This window comes from Chenopodium quinoa, unplaced genomic scaffold, assembly GCF_001683475.1.
Source record: "Chenopodium quinoa cultivar QQ74 unplaced genomic scaffold, ASM168347v1, whole genome shotgun sequence".
Taxonomy (NCBI): Eukaryota; Viridiplantae; Streptophyta; class Magnoliopsida; order Caryophyllales; family Amaranthaceae; genus Chenopodium; species Chenopodium quinoa.
Genome location: NW_018744656.1, coordinates 365,334 through 383,824, shown reverse-complemented (window position 1 = coordinate 383,824; position 18,491 = coordinate 365,334). Strand labels below are relative to the sequence as shown.

The window sequence follows — 18,491 nt, the reverse complement described above, 5'->3', positions numbered from 1 at the left end:
TTAACATGTTACACAGTAGCATTAGATAACTATATACTTTGTATCTTAAAAAAAAAAATGAAATTGTTAATACTTCGCATATGAGTAGAGTTTATGTTATATTGTTTCGAGTATTTAGAAAGGGATGGAGTATTGAGTAAGTCTTGTACACCACTTGTACAAATGGGATATAGCAAGTTAGCAACAAGTACTCCGTAAATAATTTGCATGCTTTGTGTGATTTATAACTAGCATGCTCTTTAAGTAATGGCATAGTTTATACTTTGTGAGAAGTTGAGGACTAAACAAAATCCGCTCTAAAGAACTCTTAAAATGTCACCTTTTTCCTAGCACAACAGCACGAAACTGCTACTATAACATAGAAACCAATTTACCTTACGCTACTTTATTAAAGATCACTTTTAAATTCCTTTAAAGGACGCAAGGATCGTCTGGTGTTTATAGTTCCTAATTACATACATGACTATTAAAGTAGTCGGTAATTAGACAATGATACACCGTAAAAGTTGCGTGTCCAAAAACAAAACTTTTTTGGTTTTAACCCAAACAAATCATTGATCAATACTTGGAAACAAATCTGCGCAAGTTAGCAAGTAAATAGATGTGCACATCAGCAGCACATAGTGTGGTCTCCATTGCAACATCTTCTTCTTCACTGACTTTCTTCTCACCTTTCAGCAATTCTTCCTCAACTTGAACAGAGGAGAGAAAGTAGGAGAGAGAATATTTCACAACTGCAAACAATGCTTCTTCTTCGATTTTTCTGAAACCTTCTCAATCATCAAAACAATGGAAGCTCTAACTCTTCCCCTCTTTAATGGCCTCCAATCCTTAAATTACAACCCTAATTTCGCAATTTTCCGCAATAATTCCCACCATTTCTTCATCTCCCCAAATATTCGTCACAAACCCTACTTTTCTCCCCTTAATTCCCCCTCATTTACCTCCAATTTCCGCAAATGTACAGTCAAATCCAGCGCAACTCATCATCATCATCATCATCACCATGATGATCATAATCACCATAACCACCACCATCATCATCATCATCACCATCATCATCACGGAGGTGGTGAAGTGAAGTTGAGCAAGTCTCAGGAAAGGGTCTTACGATTTGCGAAGGCGATAGGGTGGGTGGACTTAGCCAATTTCTTGAGGGAGAACATGCAATTGTGTTGCTGTGCAATGGGGCTGTTTCTTGCTGCTGCTGTTTCTCCATACTTGGTTCCGAAACCTGTTGTTAAACCCTTGCAAAATGCCTTCATTTTCCTCGGTTTTCCTCTTGTTGGGGTAATCATTTCTTCTTCTTCATTTTCATTGATATCTATCTGATTACGCTTTTTAAAATATTTCTTCGTATTAATTTAGGAATGCATGATAAAATTATGCGTTGATCGGTGTTGCTAATGCTGGAGTATGCTTGCCTTGTTTCAATGTCTTAGCTGTGATATTCGTTCTGTCATTGATCAAAGGAATCCTTATATTTGAGCTTTAGTGTAAATTGAGTATGTCAGTGATGCTAATGCATTTGAGCAATGTGAGTACTCCTTCTCAAAAGTGAAGTAATTAGATTCTGCAGCTAACTCTTTTCATAGAAGTTTTTAGAAAAGATACAAATACAGGAACCTTTTACCTTTTTGAGTGTCAAATTTGCTGTTTTCTAATCTTCTGCTTTGTAGTTCTTTTGTTTAAAGGGAAAGTTGGTCCTGGTGTTTTTTTTTTTTTTTTTCCTCTCTTCTTGCCTCGTTGAATTTGATTATTGCTTGGGCTTTGTATGTCAGGTTTCAGCGTCACTAGATGCTGTTATTGATATCTCTGGTGGAAAAGTTAACATTCATGTCCTCATGGCTCTTGCTGCCTTTACATCGGTATTTATGGGAAACTCCTTGGAAGGCGGTCTGCTCATTGCTATGTTTAATTTGGCTCATATAGGTAGTATGGTTGTTAATGTAGATTATACATTCCATGTGCCTATATTCAGTTTCCTGGTAGTGGACTCTGGGGATATAGTTTGTGCTCACCCCTATATGATATCATTTTTGGTGACTTTTCATATGTTTATTATAAATGCAGCTGAAGAATATTTTACGAGTCGCTCAATGGTTGATGTCAAAGAGCTGAAGGAGACTTATCCAGATTCTGCACTTGTTCTGGATGTGGACAAGAATAAGACACCTAATCTCTCTTCTTTATCCTACAAGAAGGTTCCTGTGACTGAAATAGCTGTTGGCTCTTTTGTATTGGTTCAAGCTGGTGAGGTATGTCCATGATGTATGCTCAATTTCCACCAACCCAAAGTTCTTCATGAAATTGGGTTGTTCTGTTATGGTTGTGTCATGTGATGGCATTTGTGCATGGACTTCTGTCATTTGATTTCCTGTCTTTGTGTTCAACTGGTTGCTTGGATTTCTGCATCTAGGACTCTAGATAAACTGCTGCCATCAATGCCCAGCTTTGGCAATTGCGTGTAATGAAAGCTTTGCTCTGTCAATGGATGTTAACAACAACAAAGCCTTAGTCCCAAAATGATTTGGGGTCAGCTAACATGAATCGTCATAAGGAACCGTACGATATAAAGAAAGGGACATAACAAGATAATCACTTGAAAGGGTTTGAAAAAAGGTGAGTAATGTGAGAAAAGAAAGAGCATCCTAGAAAATTTAAGGGAGTTTTTAAAGAGAGACAAGAATAAAATTCAAGTAAGTTTTAAAGGAGTGGTTAAAACGTTGGATCAAAAAAACATAAAGGTATGAGAAAACTTTAGCAAAGGAAATTAATAAAGTTCATACAACGCGAATGGGATAAGATAATAAAAGTAAATACTAAAGATTAATTTATTAAAGTATTTTTAGGTCCATTCAATGCACGAGCTGTATATAGGAATGACAACTATAAGAATATCTTTTACGTCTTGTTGGTAGTAATGTGGGAAATTGAAAGATTGTAAAAGATTTTTTTTTTTTTTTTTTAATGAAGCGAAAAAATAAGTGGAGATTGTTTTGAAAAATGAAAAAGAGAGGGGGACACATGTCCATAGAGGCTCTCTTCAAATGTTAGGTACAGATTAGCAGCCTACTAGGTCATAGATATAGAGAAATCATCTTGTTTGTTGTTTGGAAGTTGTATGCTTATAGTGTGAATACATTATGTGTCAATGGGAATACCTTTTGTTGATAGTTTAAATGATCTGACTACCCTTTTTCCCTATATGTCTAAAATTAGAATTCCTTCTTAAATAAGATATGAATTTAAGAAACGCTGACAAGGCATGTTGCTTTTTGGTTAGTTTGTACCTGTGGACTCTGTAGTATCACAAGGAAGGTCAACTATCACCATTGAGCATTTGACAGGGGAAGTGAAACCAATAGAAAGAGGTGTTGAAGACCGTATTCCTGGGGGTGCTAGGAACTTGGATGGCATGCTGGTAGTAAAGGTACCGCTTCAACTTTCCTTTGCATTGCCTTATTCCTCTCTCGAAAATTATGTATTCTCTCTGTGCAACTATTACTGGGTACTGTTTTTCATTGGAGTTTTCCAACATCAAATGTTGTATACAATTACCTTAAAGTTCTACCTTGAACCTAGTATTGCTTCTGCTATGTTTCATATTAATATTTTCTGCCAGCGGAGGGGGGGGGGGGGGGGGGGCGGGGAGAAGAAGGGTTGGTATAACTGTATACGTGGAATACCTGGAGTTTCTCTAAGGTGGTGCAGGCCCAGATTTGTAATGTAGGGTAGAGGCTAGGAGAAAAAGTCACTCACCCCTCCAGTAAGATTCTAACATTGAAGCTGTGGGAGTACTAGTCATGAGGATACCACTGGGATGTCCTCAGCAGATATACTTCTGTCAGTAGTAATGATTAAAAGGCTGGTGATATTCCCCTTTCTTTTCTTTCCTCAGCATTTACATCTGTTTGTTATGTTGGTTTATGGTGACTTTGACTGTAGAAAATGAGGGGGCATGAAATCCTGTTTAAACCTTAATGAGATCAGTGCTGAAAAAAGTATAACTAATAATTGAAAGAAAATTCCATATATAATGTAAAGTTAGGCCAACCAAACATCTAAAAACCACAGAGTTACTGTGTTGGAGATTTGTAGGGGGAGAGAGGGGGGGGGGGAGGGGGGCATAGAAAGCCCCAATTATAACAAATTTTGACACCGCTTGGCTGTTTTTTTAACCAAGGATCTGATGTGACATCCTCTTCACAAAATTAGGAGTCTCTGATATCGCAATTCTAACATTCTGCCTCCCTTTCCATACATATGCCGGACATAGAAAATTCAGCTGCTTTTTTAACCAAGTATCTGATGGAACATCCTCTTCATGAAATTAGAAGTCTCTGAAAGTGCAATTCTAACATTCTGCCTCCCGTCTGTGTCAGTCTTGGTTGACTTTGTTTGATTTGCAATATGTTCAGTTGTCCACCTAACATCAAGATTTGAATCAGGCATTAAAGACATGGAAGGAATCTATGTTAAGCAAGATAGTGCAGTTGACTGAAGAAGCTCATCAGAATAAACCAAAGCTTCAGCGATGGCTTGATGAGTTTGGTGAACAATATAGTAAAGTGGTTATGGTTTTATCAGTTGCCATTGCTCTTATGGGACCTATTATTTTCAAATGGCCATTTTTCAGCACAGCAGGTAATATGTAGGAAAAGTGTGCACATAGATTGATTAATTTTGGTTTTTTTATTTAAATTTGTATTGATCATGGTGTTGATGATTGTAGTATACAATTTGATTTGTTTCTTATCTCCCTTTTTTTTCTTTTTTTCTTTTTTTTTTTTGTATGTGTGTGTGTGTGTGTGTATGTGTGTGCCCGCACGTCTGGGCGGCCTTTTTCTATAGGATTTTTCATGAGAGATGGACATTAATCTGACACCTTATGTTACCTGGAACGGCACTGATCCACCAATTGTCCATGTCATGCGTGCGCATCTATGCGGAACATGATAAATGAATGATGTGTGAATCTACGTTATGGAAGTGCAATGGGATGATATACAATAGCTTCAATTTGACCTGTAAAGTAAAATATATGCTTGTTATGGCTGAATGATGTTTGAATGCTGCCTTTTTCATTTTTGATAGCTATCAAAATTTATCTCTTCCAAGATTTTCAGTAAATTTTCTAATGATGATGTTTACATTTTATAGGTTGCAGGGGATCTATTTACCGAGCTCTGGGACTTATGGTTGCAGCATCTCCATGTGCCTTGGCTGTGGCTTCTTTGGCTTATGCTACTGCAATCAGTGCTTGTGCTAGGAAGGTAGTATTTAATTTTTACTTTTGGTTGAACTACCTTTTTGCTATTGCATCGTCTAAAATCAGTATTGCTCTGTTAGTGTGTTTTGCTGTCAATTCAGGTAAATGGAGTTCTATATTGAATCACAGATTACACTACTTCGTGACAAAGTGCTGCTCTTTTTTTTTTTTTTTTTTTTTTTTTTTTAATATATCATGACAAGGAAAGGCTTATTCTTTTTTCAAGCTCATTGCTTCTTAACGGTGCCTAATTTGGATTACATAAATTGGAAAGGCAATAATTGGCAAACACATCTAGACGATAAGACCCATCTGAATCATTATATTTGAGTGTAATTGCAAGTGGTGCTGATTTAGTGTTTGGATTTTGGTTTAGTTGCTTGATATAATGACAGACATGTGACATCTGATAAAGAGAGACTAAAAGGAGTCAATGGAGAGGCAAATTGTAGGTTTAAAAGCGCTTAGGACAGAGATGAATGGACAAAGAAGCCTCCTTCTCTAAGTAGTTGTTGATAGAAGATTGGCTTTGGTGATTGTTTCTTGTTTAAGGAAAAAACTGTTGCTCGCCTGCTCAGGCCTTCATTCAGTAGCCTTAGCTTTATAGGGTTGGTTTAATTCTTATTTTGATCAGAGAAATACTGTCCGCTCTTTATAGGAAGGTTACAAAGGTTGAGCAGAAGCCTTAATCTTTTATATTGGAGCAGTAGGGAAATAAATGAGCACTGATAGAGTACATTCTCATATTCTATCTCAAGAACTCAAAAACTTAGGGATTTATTATGTGAATCTCGTATGATGTTGTGTTGTTGTAGATAGAGGCTCTGTAATTCATATAGAACTTCTGTAAACAGAATAATCCCAAAATAAACTTAGTGTGACATGGGATAAATTCTTTCTTTTTTCTAGGTAATCCTTTAGGTAAGGAGGGCTTAGGAGAACGAGTAGTAGAGCAGTCGATATATGATGCTTTGGTGCAGGCACCTGTGTATAATAGATATTTATATATCCAAAACTTTAGAAACGGCTATAAATGGTGTTGCTGCTCTTTTAGGGGTTTCAAATTTTCCAAGTCCACTTGGAGCAATGATGGTTAAAATATTTTGGGGAATATGGTAGGTGTGAAGGACTTTAGAGACAGAAGAGTATTTTTCTTTAATATGTAACTACCCTATATGGCAAATTTTTTCCTGTTAAATTATTGCATCTAAGTTAAAAAAAATTGCTCAATTTAATTCTTCGTTGATCACCATTTTTGTCTATCAAAAGTGTGAGATGGTCACTATCCTCAGATTCCTCACTGTTAATGGTGATCAATTAAGGGTAAATCAAGTCATTTTCTTAGCTTAAAAGTAATTGATTAAAAGAATAGTGTCATAGAAGGTAGTTATATGAAGTCTTATCACCAACACTCATATACTCGTAATTTCCTGTGTTTGGCTATAATAATTGATAGGAAATACTAGGAAAAGAAAGGATGTTACATTAAAATCTTACTTTCCTTTCTTTGCCTCATCATTGGAATTCAGAGAGTAAGAAATTCCAATTCTTCAATAGTTAGCCAATTATACAAAAGAATCGTTTCAATTCCTACCAACCAAACCAGTACTTCTAGTTATGGAATCACTACTCCTTTCCTTTCTAAGAAATGAAACCTCAGGTGTTTGATCACGCACTTCTAGGCTTCTAGCCTTCCTTCAAAGATGAGCATTTAACTTCTGTCACATAAAACCCTGGCAACTGAGCTTGTTGTTTTCTTATGCTTCCCCATAGTCCTACAGAATATGTTGTCAACCAACTCTCCACAAGACCACAAGATTCCCAAATCATACCCATGGGAGTGAGAAAGGAATCTTCTGCAAAACTTTAGAATTTCCATCATGATCCAAGTTTCATGTTATTATATGGAGTCAAGACTAGTAAATATGCTCTGTTGCGTTTCACTTGCTTCTTTTCCTTGTATAGTACAACACAGATGGTAGTTTGGGATCCTTTCCTCCCAAAATTCCTTCTGTCTTACTCTTCTTTAAACATAAAATATGACTTATAACATAATTACTCTCAAGAGGGTATGGTTATTTTAATGTAGCTTGTAGTTGAACTATGATGCTAGTATCAATCTCTTAAAATGACCGATACATCAAGCTCCTTTGTTTTGGGAACTTTCTGTTTTCAGGGTATACTGCTGAAAGGTGGCCATGTGTTGGATGCTCTAGCTTCTTGCCACACTATTGCATTCGATAAAACTGGAACGCTGACCACCGGGGAGCTCAAATGTAAGGCAATTGAACAAATTCACGGACATTATGTTGGCAAGGAAAAATCTGTAACTGGTGCTTGCTGTATTCCCACTTGTGATAAAGAAGCTCTGGCTGTTGCAGCTGCCATGGAAAAGGGAACAACTCATCCAATTGGAAGGTATGGTTGTTAAACTTTAAGCATCTAAACCTGTATAGAATTCTGCCTTCTATTCTCCTCTCCTTTTATGTACATCAATGATAATAATTATTCACTTAAATGGTTTCACCAAAAATTGGTCTTAATAGAACTTTTTTGGGATACAGAATTCCTCCTAGTTTTCTTTACAGTGCAAGAATCTTATACTACCTACGTTTTTTATTATTTGCAACAAAGGAATTTTTTATGTCTTATAAATGTTGCCCCGTTGTTGCAAATAATAAGTAACGGAGCTAGTACTTAATTTACTGTGTCAATTTTTTACATTGGGCTATATTCTATAAATTCTTTTTGGTTTATAGCATTGTGCAAGACATTAAACCGTTCAGAGTATATAATGTCTGTAGTTTTATTATATGGTTAAAAAAAGGATTCATTTGCTTGGTTTTGTGGTTTGCACTACACCTTTACATATCTTTTACCCTATCCCTTTATTTTTCTGTTGCTGATTCTGCAAATATTCACCTTTCCTAATTTAACACATGATTTTACTTGTGCAGAGCTATTGTTGATCATAGTGTGGGACTAGACCTACCTTCAGTCTCTGTTGAAAATTTTGAATCTGTACCTGGCAGAGGTCTTTTAGCCACAGTATCTGGCAATGAGGTAGTGAATTCTGTGTCAGCACAGCTGCCACATTGAACCCCCTCCCCTCCCTGCCACGGATGAGTCACATGATGATTAGCAGCTTTCCACTTTTTTACTTAGAGTGTCCCACTAGTTTCTTTTGTCTATTCTGCTGACTGTTTTCTACTATTTTTAGTCGGGAATAGGAAGAGGTGAACCAGTAAAAGCAACGTTAGGTTCTGTGGATTATATTGCTTCACTTTGCAAAGATGAAGATGAATCACAAAAGATAAAGGAAGCTGTTAGCACATCCGCGTATGGAAATGACTTTGTTCATGCTGCACTTTCAGTGAATGATAAGGTAATTTTGAATGATTTGTGTTTATTGTGATAACTTTGGATAAAGGTGTCAAAGTGTTGCAGCTTAACAGTACCAAAATGGTGATTTGTTTAATATTTGTGTCACTTTTGACTATGGTACTATATGCTCCATCTGAGCATATATGCAAATCTATATAAGTGTTATAAAAATATTTAGAAATGTGGTGATGAAGAGAGTACCAATGAACAGTGAAGTGCTTCTAGGAAAACACCCTATTCTATTTTTGCTCAATTTTTTCAAAGATCACAGTTGATTTTGGTTTGAAACACTTGTGCTCTTGCTTTCACTCTCCTTTCCTTTCTGCTGAAGTGCTGAGCATAGTGTGACTGGCTTGGCCTCTTGGCATCTATGTTAGGAGAGGAGCATTGCATTTTATAAACCTTAACTGTTTGTGACTATATATGATTCTTGCTCTCATGCTCTGTATTTACTGCCAAGTTTTTTATCTTTTTGTTGGGGTGTTGTCTAAAATACTCTCTTTATTCTCTTGTTCTTGCCCTCTCTCTTGGTTTTCTGGTTATATATGATTAATGCTCTCATGCTCTGTTTTTATTGTCCAACTTTTTTTTTCTTTTTGTTGGGGTGTTGTCTAAAATACTCTCTTTATTCTCTTGTTCTTGCCCTCTCTCTTGGTTTTCTGGTTATATAGACTCTCTCTATATATGAAGTTTGCGGTGGGTTTAGCCTGAAAATTATCTTGTCACCAATATTCGGAGAGGAGCATTGCAGTTTGCAAACCCTTAGACGTTTGCTACCCAAATGATTTTATCTTAGAATTTACTGCCAAGGTGAATTTTTGTAATGGGGGGTTGGGGATGAGAGTGTAAGCTATCCATGAACTGATAGGTTATACTAGATTAACAGGTATCAAATTTTGTGTTTTCTCTTATATGATGAAATTAGCTTGGACTCCATTTAGGTAACATTATTCCATTTTGAGGATAAACCACGGCCTGGAGTTGTTGACGTCATTGGATGGTTGCGGGATCAAGCAAAGTTCCGGGTGATGATGCTAACTGGTGATCACAAATCAAGTGCAATGAGAGTCGCAAATGCTGTGGGAATCACCGAAGTTCACTGTGGCTTGAAGCCTGAAGAAAAACTCAACCATGTAGTGCGTATATCAAGAGAGACAGGTGAGCATAATGTTGGATTCTCTGTAGCAAGGGGCTTAGAAATGAGCTCCAGTGGAAAAGAATATTTAAGCTGGTCATGTATGCATTTTTTGTAGCTCTTTGTTCCCCTGTTGCTTAACATGAGTAGCTGTTGGCCTGTTGCCCATATTCTGGACTTTCCTATCATTAAATGGAAAGCTGGCCTATAGTTTGTTGATAGAGAAAGAGTGAGGGGAAACACATGAAGATAGCAGATGCTGAGATGATAATTTAGAAGTCATCTTGTAAAGTGTTTGATGTGATACAAGGACATAGTAATCCCACGCTCCCATGTTGGTTTTATGATTGTGTTGTGAGCCTTAGCACCCCTAAATGTTCAGATTGAATATTTTTTGGGCCTACATGTGCTACATTGTGAGCTTAGCACCATCATAATTGGAATACAATATGTGGAACTTTTATAAGCTTCAATTGCCATTTTTATCTTAACACTTAAGTACTTGCTTGAAAGTGTGCCTTACTGAGTTACTGCTTATAGTCAATGCTCTTCTGTCTTTCTGATCTTGATTGCTAGATTCACTTTTATCCTTTCTTTGCATCCAAAACTGTTTTTTCAATTTAACATCAAACATTTGCTAGATGGATCATTCTTGCTGAAAGTCATATTAATTTTATTCTTATTAGTCTCCATTCACCTAGATAAGTGATAATATAGAAATACAATGATCACAATCTGCTCTGTAATCTTAAAAGAATAATCTTTCATTCCTTAGTTTAATTTCCTGGGTATGTCCTTGACTGTTTTTTTTTTTTTTTTTTTTTTGTTTATTACAGGCGAAGGCCTTATAATGGTTGGGGATGGTATTAATGATGCCCCTGCGTTAGCTGGTGCTGCTGTCAGTATAGTACTTGCTCAACGTGCTAGTGCCACGGCCATAGCTGTCTCAGATGTCCTCCTGCTCCAAGACAACATATCAGGAGTTCCTTTCTGTATAGCTAAAGCTCGTCAAACAACTTCACTGGTATGGACATCATTTCTGCTGTGCTTTGCCTACTTGTCGTTCAATCCATTAATCACTAGTTCCGTTTGTATTTGTTTCTTGTAGGTCAAGCAAAATGTAGGCCTAGCACTATCAGCTATTATTTTGGCCTCTCTTCCATCTGTCTTAGGATTTCTTCCACTTTGGCTAACAGTAAGAAAAACCTGCTATTACTGCTTTTTGTTTCCTGTTTGTTTTTCATTAGCTATAGTTTGATTGCTTCCCCTTGGTAACTAACTGCAGGTTCTTCTGCACGAGGGTGGCACCCTTATTGTTTGTGCCAACTCAATACGCGCTTTGAATGATCCTACCCAGTCTTGGAAACAAGACCTACATCTTTTGCTTGATAGTTGCAAAGCTGCTTCAGAGCAAATACAGCAAGAAGTCCCCACACCTGGCATCATTCAAACAGCACATCCGCAATGAGGTGCTTTTTTGTTTTTATTTATGTAGCCATTTTGAAGCTCGTCATATAGTGTGAATGTTGATCAACCATAGTAATTTTGTAAATCAAATATTGATTGAAAATATAAACTAGAATTAGACCACCCACATCTCCTCTGGTCCTGCTGTTGCCTTCTGTAAAGTCTAATAGACTCCAAGAGAGGTCGTCCTTTTCCAGCAACCTGCTATTGTTTTATTCTAACCCAGGAAGCCATTAAATGGCCAACTTGTTTCATGTCAATGACTATTATCTACTGCATTGTATGTAATTCCAGCCTCAAAATAGTTGGCTTTGGAATGTAACTACACAAGAACATTTATACAACTCTTATGTTCACTCTTTTACTCATTTCTGCATGCTTCTAGTTTCTGAAAGTATTTTTTCTGTAATGTAAGTTGCATCAACGCCCACCTGGCAAGGCTGTAGACATGTAGTTACATAGCCAATATGTTGTACATTTGTTTCCATAATTTGTGGTTGCAAACATAACTTGTTGAAACTACGTAGTAGTGTTTTCAGTTTTACAACAGATGAAATATTTAATGTTCGAGTGTCACCACGGTAGATAAACAAAGATACACGTAGTACTCCGTAATTATGATGAATGAATCAGGTATTAAGCAGTTGATGACAGTGGGTCTGAAAATAGAACGCGCATATTCCATTGATATTCATTATTCAACTGCTATATACGTCATGCTGTTTTTATTGGGAGTTGAAAGGTTAACATCAAAAGACGGTGATAGGTTTGTGTTGGTGTGGTTAATCTTAATGGGGTTTTGGCCGTTTACCTAGTCGTGTTCGTCTTCATGTCAACGTCAAAATGTGTATGTTGTTTAAATTGGAAAATATTGATATGTCATACTATGGGGAGGATGTTAGTTGTGCATTTAATGCGGCTTTTCTTTCCAAAGTCTAACTTTTCTTCAATTTTGTGTTGTTTGTTTGGTAGACCTTGCATGGGGTGCGCCCTTAATTCTATGTATGAGCTTACTTGTATATCTTTTCTGTAGTTATCCTGTAACGATATTATCTTGTGTTATAACTTCTGTACATCTTACTAGTACAACTCTTTGACTCTGTCTAATATGAGTATTAACTATTTTCTCCGTTTCATACAAATCTTTATAGGCTATTAATGTAGACATGTAGGGCTCGTATTGCTTATTTTATTAGGTTTGTTTCAATATAAGAAGTAAACTTTTTTAAGGAATGGAAGAAGTGATGCTACTTTAAACGCACTCTTTTTCATTGGTTATTATCAATTCGCTAATTTGGTGGTTATCGATATGTTGATAATATCACAATTAATTGGTCTATTTGATTACCAATTTTATATAGTGAAGTCATTACCAATGTTTGTGAGAGGTGGGGGTGGTGGATTATTGGTCCAAGATAATACCATTCTTGATCTCTCCCCACAACCCCCTAAATTGTAATGAAAGTTGTAGATTTAAGTGTTCCTGTCGTTACGTAAATTAAACTTTGTAATCGTTATAAATTGTGATGCACATTCATACTAAAGTAAATTTTAATTTATTGTTGAGGCGTTGATTTACAAAATACAGAGTATTTCGTTTCACAAAATGCACTCAAAAAGACAGAGAGAGTATATATTCATTTAGAGTACTATACCGTATATAAAGATAATGCTCTCGAGTATACTATATAATACATACAGCTTTACGAGTTAACGTTTAAGTAACCTTACTCGCATTTAAATAATGATCTTTAAAAACGATCTTATCTCTCTTTCTTTGTTGAATGCATCTAAACATAGGAATATGGGATCAGAATCTCATGAGGTCGTAAATTCTATAAAACTCTCCTCATCTCTCCTGCAACGCAATGTATTTTGTCTTGATCTTAAGTCATCTTTTTAAAGTATTCAAATTTTCAAAGCCACATCACTATCAAATATTGCTGTTTTTTGGTTGTCATACACTTTGATATTTTTTTTAATTCTTTTCTTTCAATTTTTCAATAGCCACAAAGTGCTTCCCGCTTGTAGTATAATGCAAAGTGGTTATGCTCTAATTTCTTCTTTCGGAGATATTGCTTTCAGATTAGATCATCTCCCATATTATAAGTGTAATCCAACTGTAAGTCTGTAATATTGATTAACACGACACTTTATATATAATATTTCCTCCATTTCTAATAAATAGTCAGTTACAACACTGATTAACATGACAAGATAGATATATTATCATAAAATATCGTCGTATCTAAAAGCGAATAATGATTTACAATTAAAATTTCTCGTTTAATATCAATAGATAAGAGTAACAGACAATATATGCAACTTTTAATTTTAAAATCAATTACTCCGTAGTGTATAATACGAAGTACATAATAGTGATAATATATTGTTACTTGTAAAAGATCTCAAAATTTCCAAATGGGCAAAATGGTGCTTATCTTAAAAGTACTTTCCCTAACAAAATTAAAACATTTCCAACGTTGAAAATTGGTCACATAACATTTGTCCTTTGCGAAGATAAAGATCAATCATTCTAACAAGTTGTAGTAGGGCAGTTGAAAACCAATGCAACGAATTTTGCATGCACATAAAAATTTCAGTTATTACTATTTATTTATCATAATTATTTTTAATGTTTGAAATTCTATTTCAGATATTTTGTTATTATTAATTAAAAAAATGTGAAATTTTGGACAGTTGTTGAACCGAACTTTATAAACAAAGTACGTTTAGTCGTTTACAACTCATATTGTTGTAAAAAAAAAAAAAAAAAATTAATCCAACTCATTGATTACCGTTTGTAATTTGTTTCTAATCTCTTTCTGATTACCTCTACTAAACTTCTACGTAAAACACATTTTATCGATCCATTTTTTCACATTTAATTATTTTTAATAATTTAATTAAATTAAACCTAGACAATGAAATTTAGAACAAATCAACAAGAAAATGCAAAACTCTTTTTTTCATTTTCTTTTTTTTTTTTTTTTGGTCTGCTTTGGTTTCAAACTTTGAACCAAAACTTTATCATCATCTTCATCTTCTTCATCTCCTCTTCGCTAATCTTCAACCACATTCTTCTGTACACTAATCTCAAAATTATTTCTCTACAACATTTTTTTTCGGAGGAGAGAGAAACCGAGAGAATTCATCAGCAGTTGTTTTCTCTCTCTAAAACTCTTCATCTTCTTCAAATTCTTCATCAACGAATTGAATTTATCGCCTACTCAATTTTTCCGATTCCAATTCTACTCATCGCAGCTCTCATCACTCCATCAGCCGCTTGCGAACAAAATCCGCCATGATTGAATCCTCCGATTCTGATTCCATTGTTATTCATCTCTATACCTTCCATATATGTCCTCACTTCCTTCTTAATCATCTCCTGCATCACAGCCAAAAACTCTTGACTGAAAGCCGGAGGAGGCGGCGGTGGTGGCGGCGGAAACATCACCGGTGAACTCGCCGGGAAAACCTGGATCGGAGAACTTCCGTTCATCGGTTCATGATCTGAGTTCGAAACCTCACAGGAATCCGATCCAGGAAGCGACAGACTCAGATCGGTTGCCGGAGAAATCACCGGAGGTGGCGGAATGTTCACCGGACCGGGAATCGGAACCGGTCGGAAAACATGCGAACCGGAATCACTCGCATCGGATGATCCAGGACTTCCTGGATTATTATTATTATTGTTCAAGCTTAAACCAGAAACGTTTCTGAGAATAACATCAGCACCTTCACTCATAGCACGCTTCAACGGCGGCGGAAAATCGCCGGAAAAATCATCCGGCGCCGGAGAAACCATAGCAGAACACTTCCTCTTCAAAGTAGAATTCCAGTGGTTTTTGATAGCGTTATCAGTTCGACCACTGAGAAGCCTAGCAATGGTGGCCCACTTGTTACCGAACCTAGCATGGGCTCGGATAATAGTATCATCTTCCTCCGGTGTAAAAGCCCGGTGCTCCACTTGCGGAGACAGCTGATTACACCACCGTAATCGGCACGACTTTCCGGATCGACCCGGAATTGATTTACTAATCAAAGTCCAGTTCCTTGGGCCGTGCTTTTGGACCAGCCTTGTTAAGGCATCATCTTCTTCCGGGCTCCAAGGCCCTTTTATCCGGTCCACTTCTTTCCGGTTCATTTTATTGTTATTCTCGCTACTACTACAGGTATTCATCTATCTCTTCTTCTCTGATTATTTTCGACTTTTCTTTTTTGTTTGTTTGTTTGATTGAATGAATTTCTTTTTTGTTGATGATATAATTTAATTTGAGGGGGTAATAAAAAAAAAGGTGAGAGAAGGTTATAAATATATACAGGAGAAGGTTAGGAGGAGAGAGAAAGAGGAGAGGAGAGAGAATGGAACGGAGAGAAGAGGGGAAGGAGAGTAGATTTATAGTGTTAACTGAAAGGAGAGGGGAAGAAGGAAGGGTGACAGGTTAAGCCGGTAAAGAGGAGAGAGAAAGTGGGGAGTGGGGGAAGGCTAATCACCGCTTTCTAGCAAGTAAGCGGTTAGTTGGTTGGAGGGTAGGGACTGGACGGAGGGACTTTGGAAAACAGCTGTAAATTTAGACACGCGTCAATTTATTTTGCACTGATTTGTATAACACCCACGCTTTTTTTTTCTTTTTTTTGATTTTGAATATTTTGAGTGTTGTTGTGTTTTAAAAGAGAGCCACTTCACTCTGCAGCATCATCATTGTTCCTATACGCCACGTAACTTGGAGCCTTTCAATTTTTTAATTTTTATTGTTAAGCCTACATTTTAAACCAATTGAACTACGCTCCTCGTTATTACCATACCTCCCTAATCCCTATGCCTATTTCCTTCATTATTCAACTAATTTTCCTTTTTTAAAATAAAAATTAATGGAGTTGTTGAATGTCTAACGTTTGAATTATGTACTTCCACAAACTTATCAACATAAATAATGAAAAATTAAAAATTCTATAGTAATTTTCTTAAAAAAAAATGAGGAGGGTATAGTGTAATTAATATCTTCTCTGTAGTTTTTACGGCTATTTCACCAAATGTCATTGATCACTTAAATAATTCACCAAATGTCATCAATCTTTCAAAATTCTCCAAATGTCACTGACAAACAGCACATTGACACCTCGTGCCATTAATGAGGTCTGCACGTTAGTTGTCCGTTATTGCAATTCTTATTTCATGAAATGTCACTGAACAATTTAAATATTTCACCAAATGCCATTACTTTTGTAAATTTTTACACAATATACCTCTAAACATACTCATTATAACGGCTAGTTTGTTTGACCTTTTTTGAATATTTTTTTTTTGGCAAATCTAGTCATTGCACCCAATTTGTTGAATCAATAGTACACTAAAATACACATAGCATACCTTTTTGCATAATCATGAGCTTGATAACAAACACATCCTCCTCAAAACATGAGTATGCATATGTCAAGGTTCGAAACAAATTTTGCAATTGTGGTAGAAAATATGCAATTAGAAGCTTGGTGTCAACATCTAATCCACAAAGGTTGTATTATAAGTATGATTCATGTTATAGCTTCAAATGGTGTAAAGTTCAGATACATGAAGAAGGTCAAAGCAGGGGAAGCTGTTATGTAAGGGATGACTCAGGACAAAGCAATTTGCATGAAGAATTGAAACAATTGAAGAAGAAAATCAAGCAGCAGCAAAAAGTTCTCGATTGTATTATGAAATTAGGGGTATTGATGTGTGTAATAGTTATGATTGTAATGATGAGGTGAACTATTGCATGTAATTGCAATGAAATTTAATAAAAAGGGAAATTAAATCATCTACGCATTTAAATACACTTTCATTTAAGTGTAGTATATAATAACTTTCTGTTCAAATCACGTGCCCAAAAAATTGCTTCCTGCTTAAATTACAAGGATATGTCAAAAAAAAACTAGACAACACAGTACACACTACACTGTTAATGTTCAAAAAATACATGGATAACTGGTTGTGCATTAAAAAGCTGAGTGGTTGTGCATTCATGCTGCTCTCTTTGTTTTCTTCTTGGGTTGAGATGAGGTGTTTGATGTGCTTGCTTCAGTTGCAGCGCTTTTTTTCCTTGATACACAAGTCAACATGTTGTGCCCCAACTCATTACATAAGCTGCACTTAACTGTTGAATGCCTCTTCCCTTTCCTTGCTTCATTTGGCCCTTTTCTTCTTTGCTTTTTTGGTATTCCTGCAAATCTTTTCACGAGTGGTGGTAGTATGTTAGGCAGGTTCAATGATGGCCATTGACTTGGGTCAGGAATTGGGTGCATATGCTATGCAAGTTAGCTTGTATACCTTCCCTTTGAAACAAGGGGATACAAAATCTGCAGGTTGTAGCCTCTGGTGGTAAATCACCCTTAGTACATGTTTGCATGGGATTCCTGAATGTTGACATTTCCCACAACCACAAGTGCCAGTGTTCAGCTTGATGGGAAAATGCACATGTTGGTCTCTCACCTCAAACTCATCACCACCACATGGGATTGCATAGCACAACCTAGAATCATCTGATCTTGTTTGTAGAATCTTGGCTGCATATTCAATCAGCTCCATATCCCCCATGCCTATAGCTTTGTCAAACCTTGAGCCAATCCTCTTCATGCCCCACTACCTTATAGCTACAAAATAACATGCACAAAAATTGTAAAACAAAAGAATGCAGGGCACTTGTGTTAATGCAAGTAGTTACAACATTAAATGGGTGGCAGTGAATACCTTCAAGTAGTTTTAGAATAGGATCTCTGTAGGGCTTTGTGCATGAGTTGAAAGATTCTACAAAATTTGTTGTGTTATGATCATAACAGTGTGCAGGATCAAACTTATGTCTTGACCAGATCTCAGTGCAGCTCTCTAAGTATTCAACAGCCTTAGGATTGTACTCATCATGTATCTTCTGAATTGCTTTATTGAATACATACTCATTGTATCTATTAGTTGCTATCCAGAAAAGCTTATGAAAGGTTGAACCACTGAATCCATTGGTCTTGCAATTCATGTACAAGTGCTGGCAACATACTCTAATAGTTGCTCTGGGGAATGTTTCATGAATTGTTGTGTCAACACCCTACAAAGGAAATAGTTTAATGGTTGAGATTTGAAAAAACAAAATAGTAAATCACATGTAATAAACTAATGTCCAGGTGGCTTACCTTCTTTCTGTCAAAGATGAAGGTCCAATCATCTCTCCTGCACTCTTCTTTCTCAAAAGGCATTTCAAA

The 18,491-nt window shown here is 36.3% G+C and overlaps 2 protein-coding genes across 3 annotated transcripts; one reads left to right on the top strand and one right to left on the bottom strand.

Annotated features, from left to right (window-relative positions):
* Positions 1-549: 549 nt before the first annotated feature.
* On the top strand, positions 550-11,626 carry LOC110701736 (probable cadmium/zinc-transporting ATPase HMA1, chloroplastic). Of its 2 annotated transcripts, XM_021879366.1 has the most exons (14): positions 1,209-1,290; positions 1,369-1,537; positions 1,782-1,932; positions 2,074-2,258; positions 3,287-3,433; positions 4,452-4,647; positions 5,164-5,276; positions 7,449-7,690; positions 8,230-8,335; positions 8,493-8,657; positions 9,598-9,814; positions 10,628-10,815; positions 10,900-10,986; positions 11,077-11,626. In XM_021879366.1, the coding sequence occupies exons 2-14, from the start codon at positions 1,508-1,510 to the stop codon at positions 11,257-11,259; spliced, it is 2,010 nt and encodes a 669-aa protein (XP_021735058.1). In that variant the 5' UTR covers positions 1,209-1,290; positions 1,369-1,507; the 3' UTR covers positions 11,260-11,626. The 2 variants fall into 2 exon arrangements, with proteins under 2 accessions (XP_021735057.1, XP_021735058.1); XM_021879365.1 differs by lacking the exon at positions 1,369-1,537 and having other exon boundaries at positions 550-1,290.
* A 2,332-nt stretch (positions 11,627-13,958) lies between these two features.
* Positions 13,959-15,976, bottom strand: LOC110701735 (transcription factor MYB44). Its single transcript, XM_021879364.1, has one exon. It carries the CDS (start codon positions 15,439-15,441, stop codon positions 14,485-14,487), a length of 957 nt encoding a protein of 318 aa, XP_021735056.1. The 5' UTR covers positions 15,442-15,976; the 3' UTR covers positions 13,959-14,484.
* Between the last annotated feature and the right edge of the window lie 2,515 nt (positions 15,977-18,491).

Excerpts from the sequence above, each read along its gene's own strand:
- LOC110701736 (XM_021879365.1), top strand. The coding sequence starts at position 790 with ATGGAAGCTCTAACTCTTCCCCTCTTTAATGGCCTCCAATCCTTAAAT. Across the intron at positions 7,691-8,229 it reads ACAACTCATCCAATTGGAAG|AGCTATTGTTGATCATAGTG; the intron begins GTATGGTTGTTA and ends TTACTTGTGCAG. Across the intron at positions 8,336-8,492 it reads CCACAGTATCTGGCAATGAG|TCGGGAATAGGAAGAGGTGA; the intron begins GTAGTGAATTCT and ends TACTATTTTTAG.
- LOC110701735 (XM_021879364.1), bottom strand. The coding sequence starts at position 15,441 with ATGAATACCTGTAGTAGTAGCGAGAATAACAATAAAATGAACCGGAAA.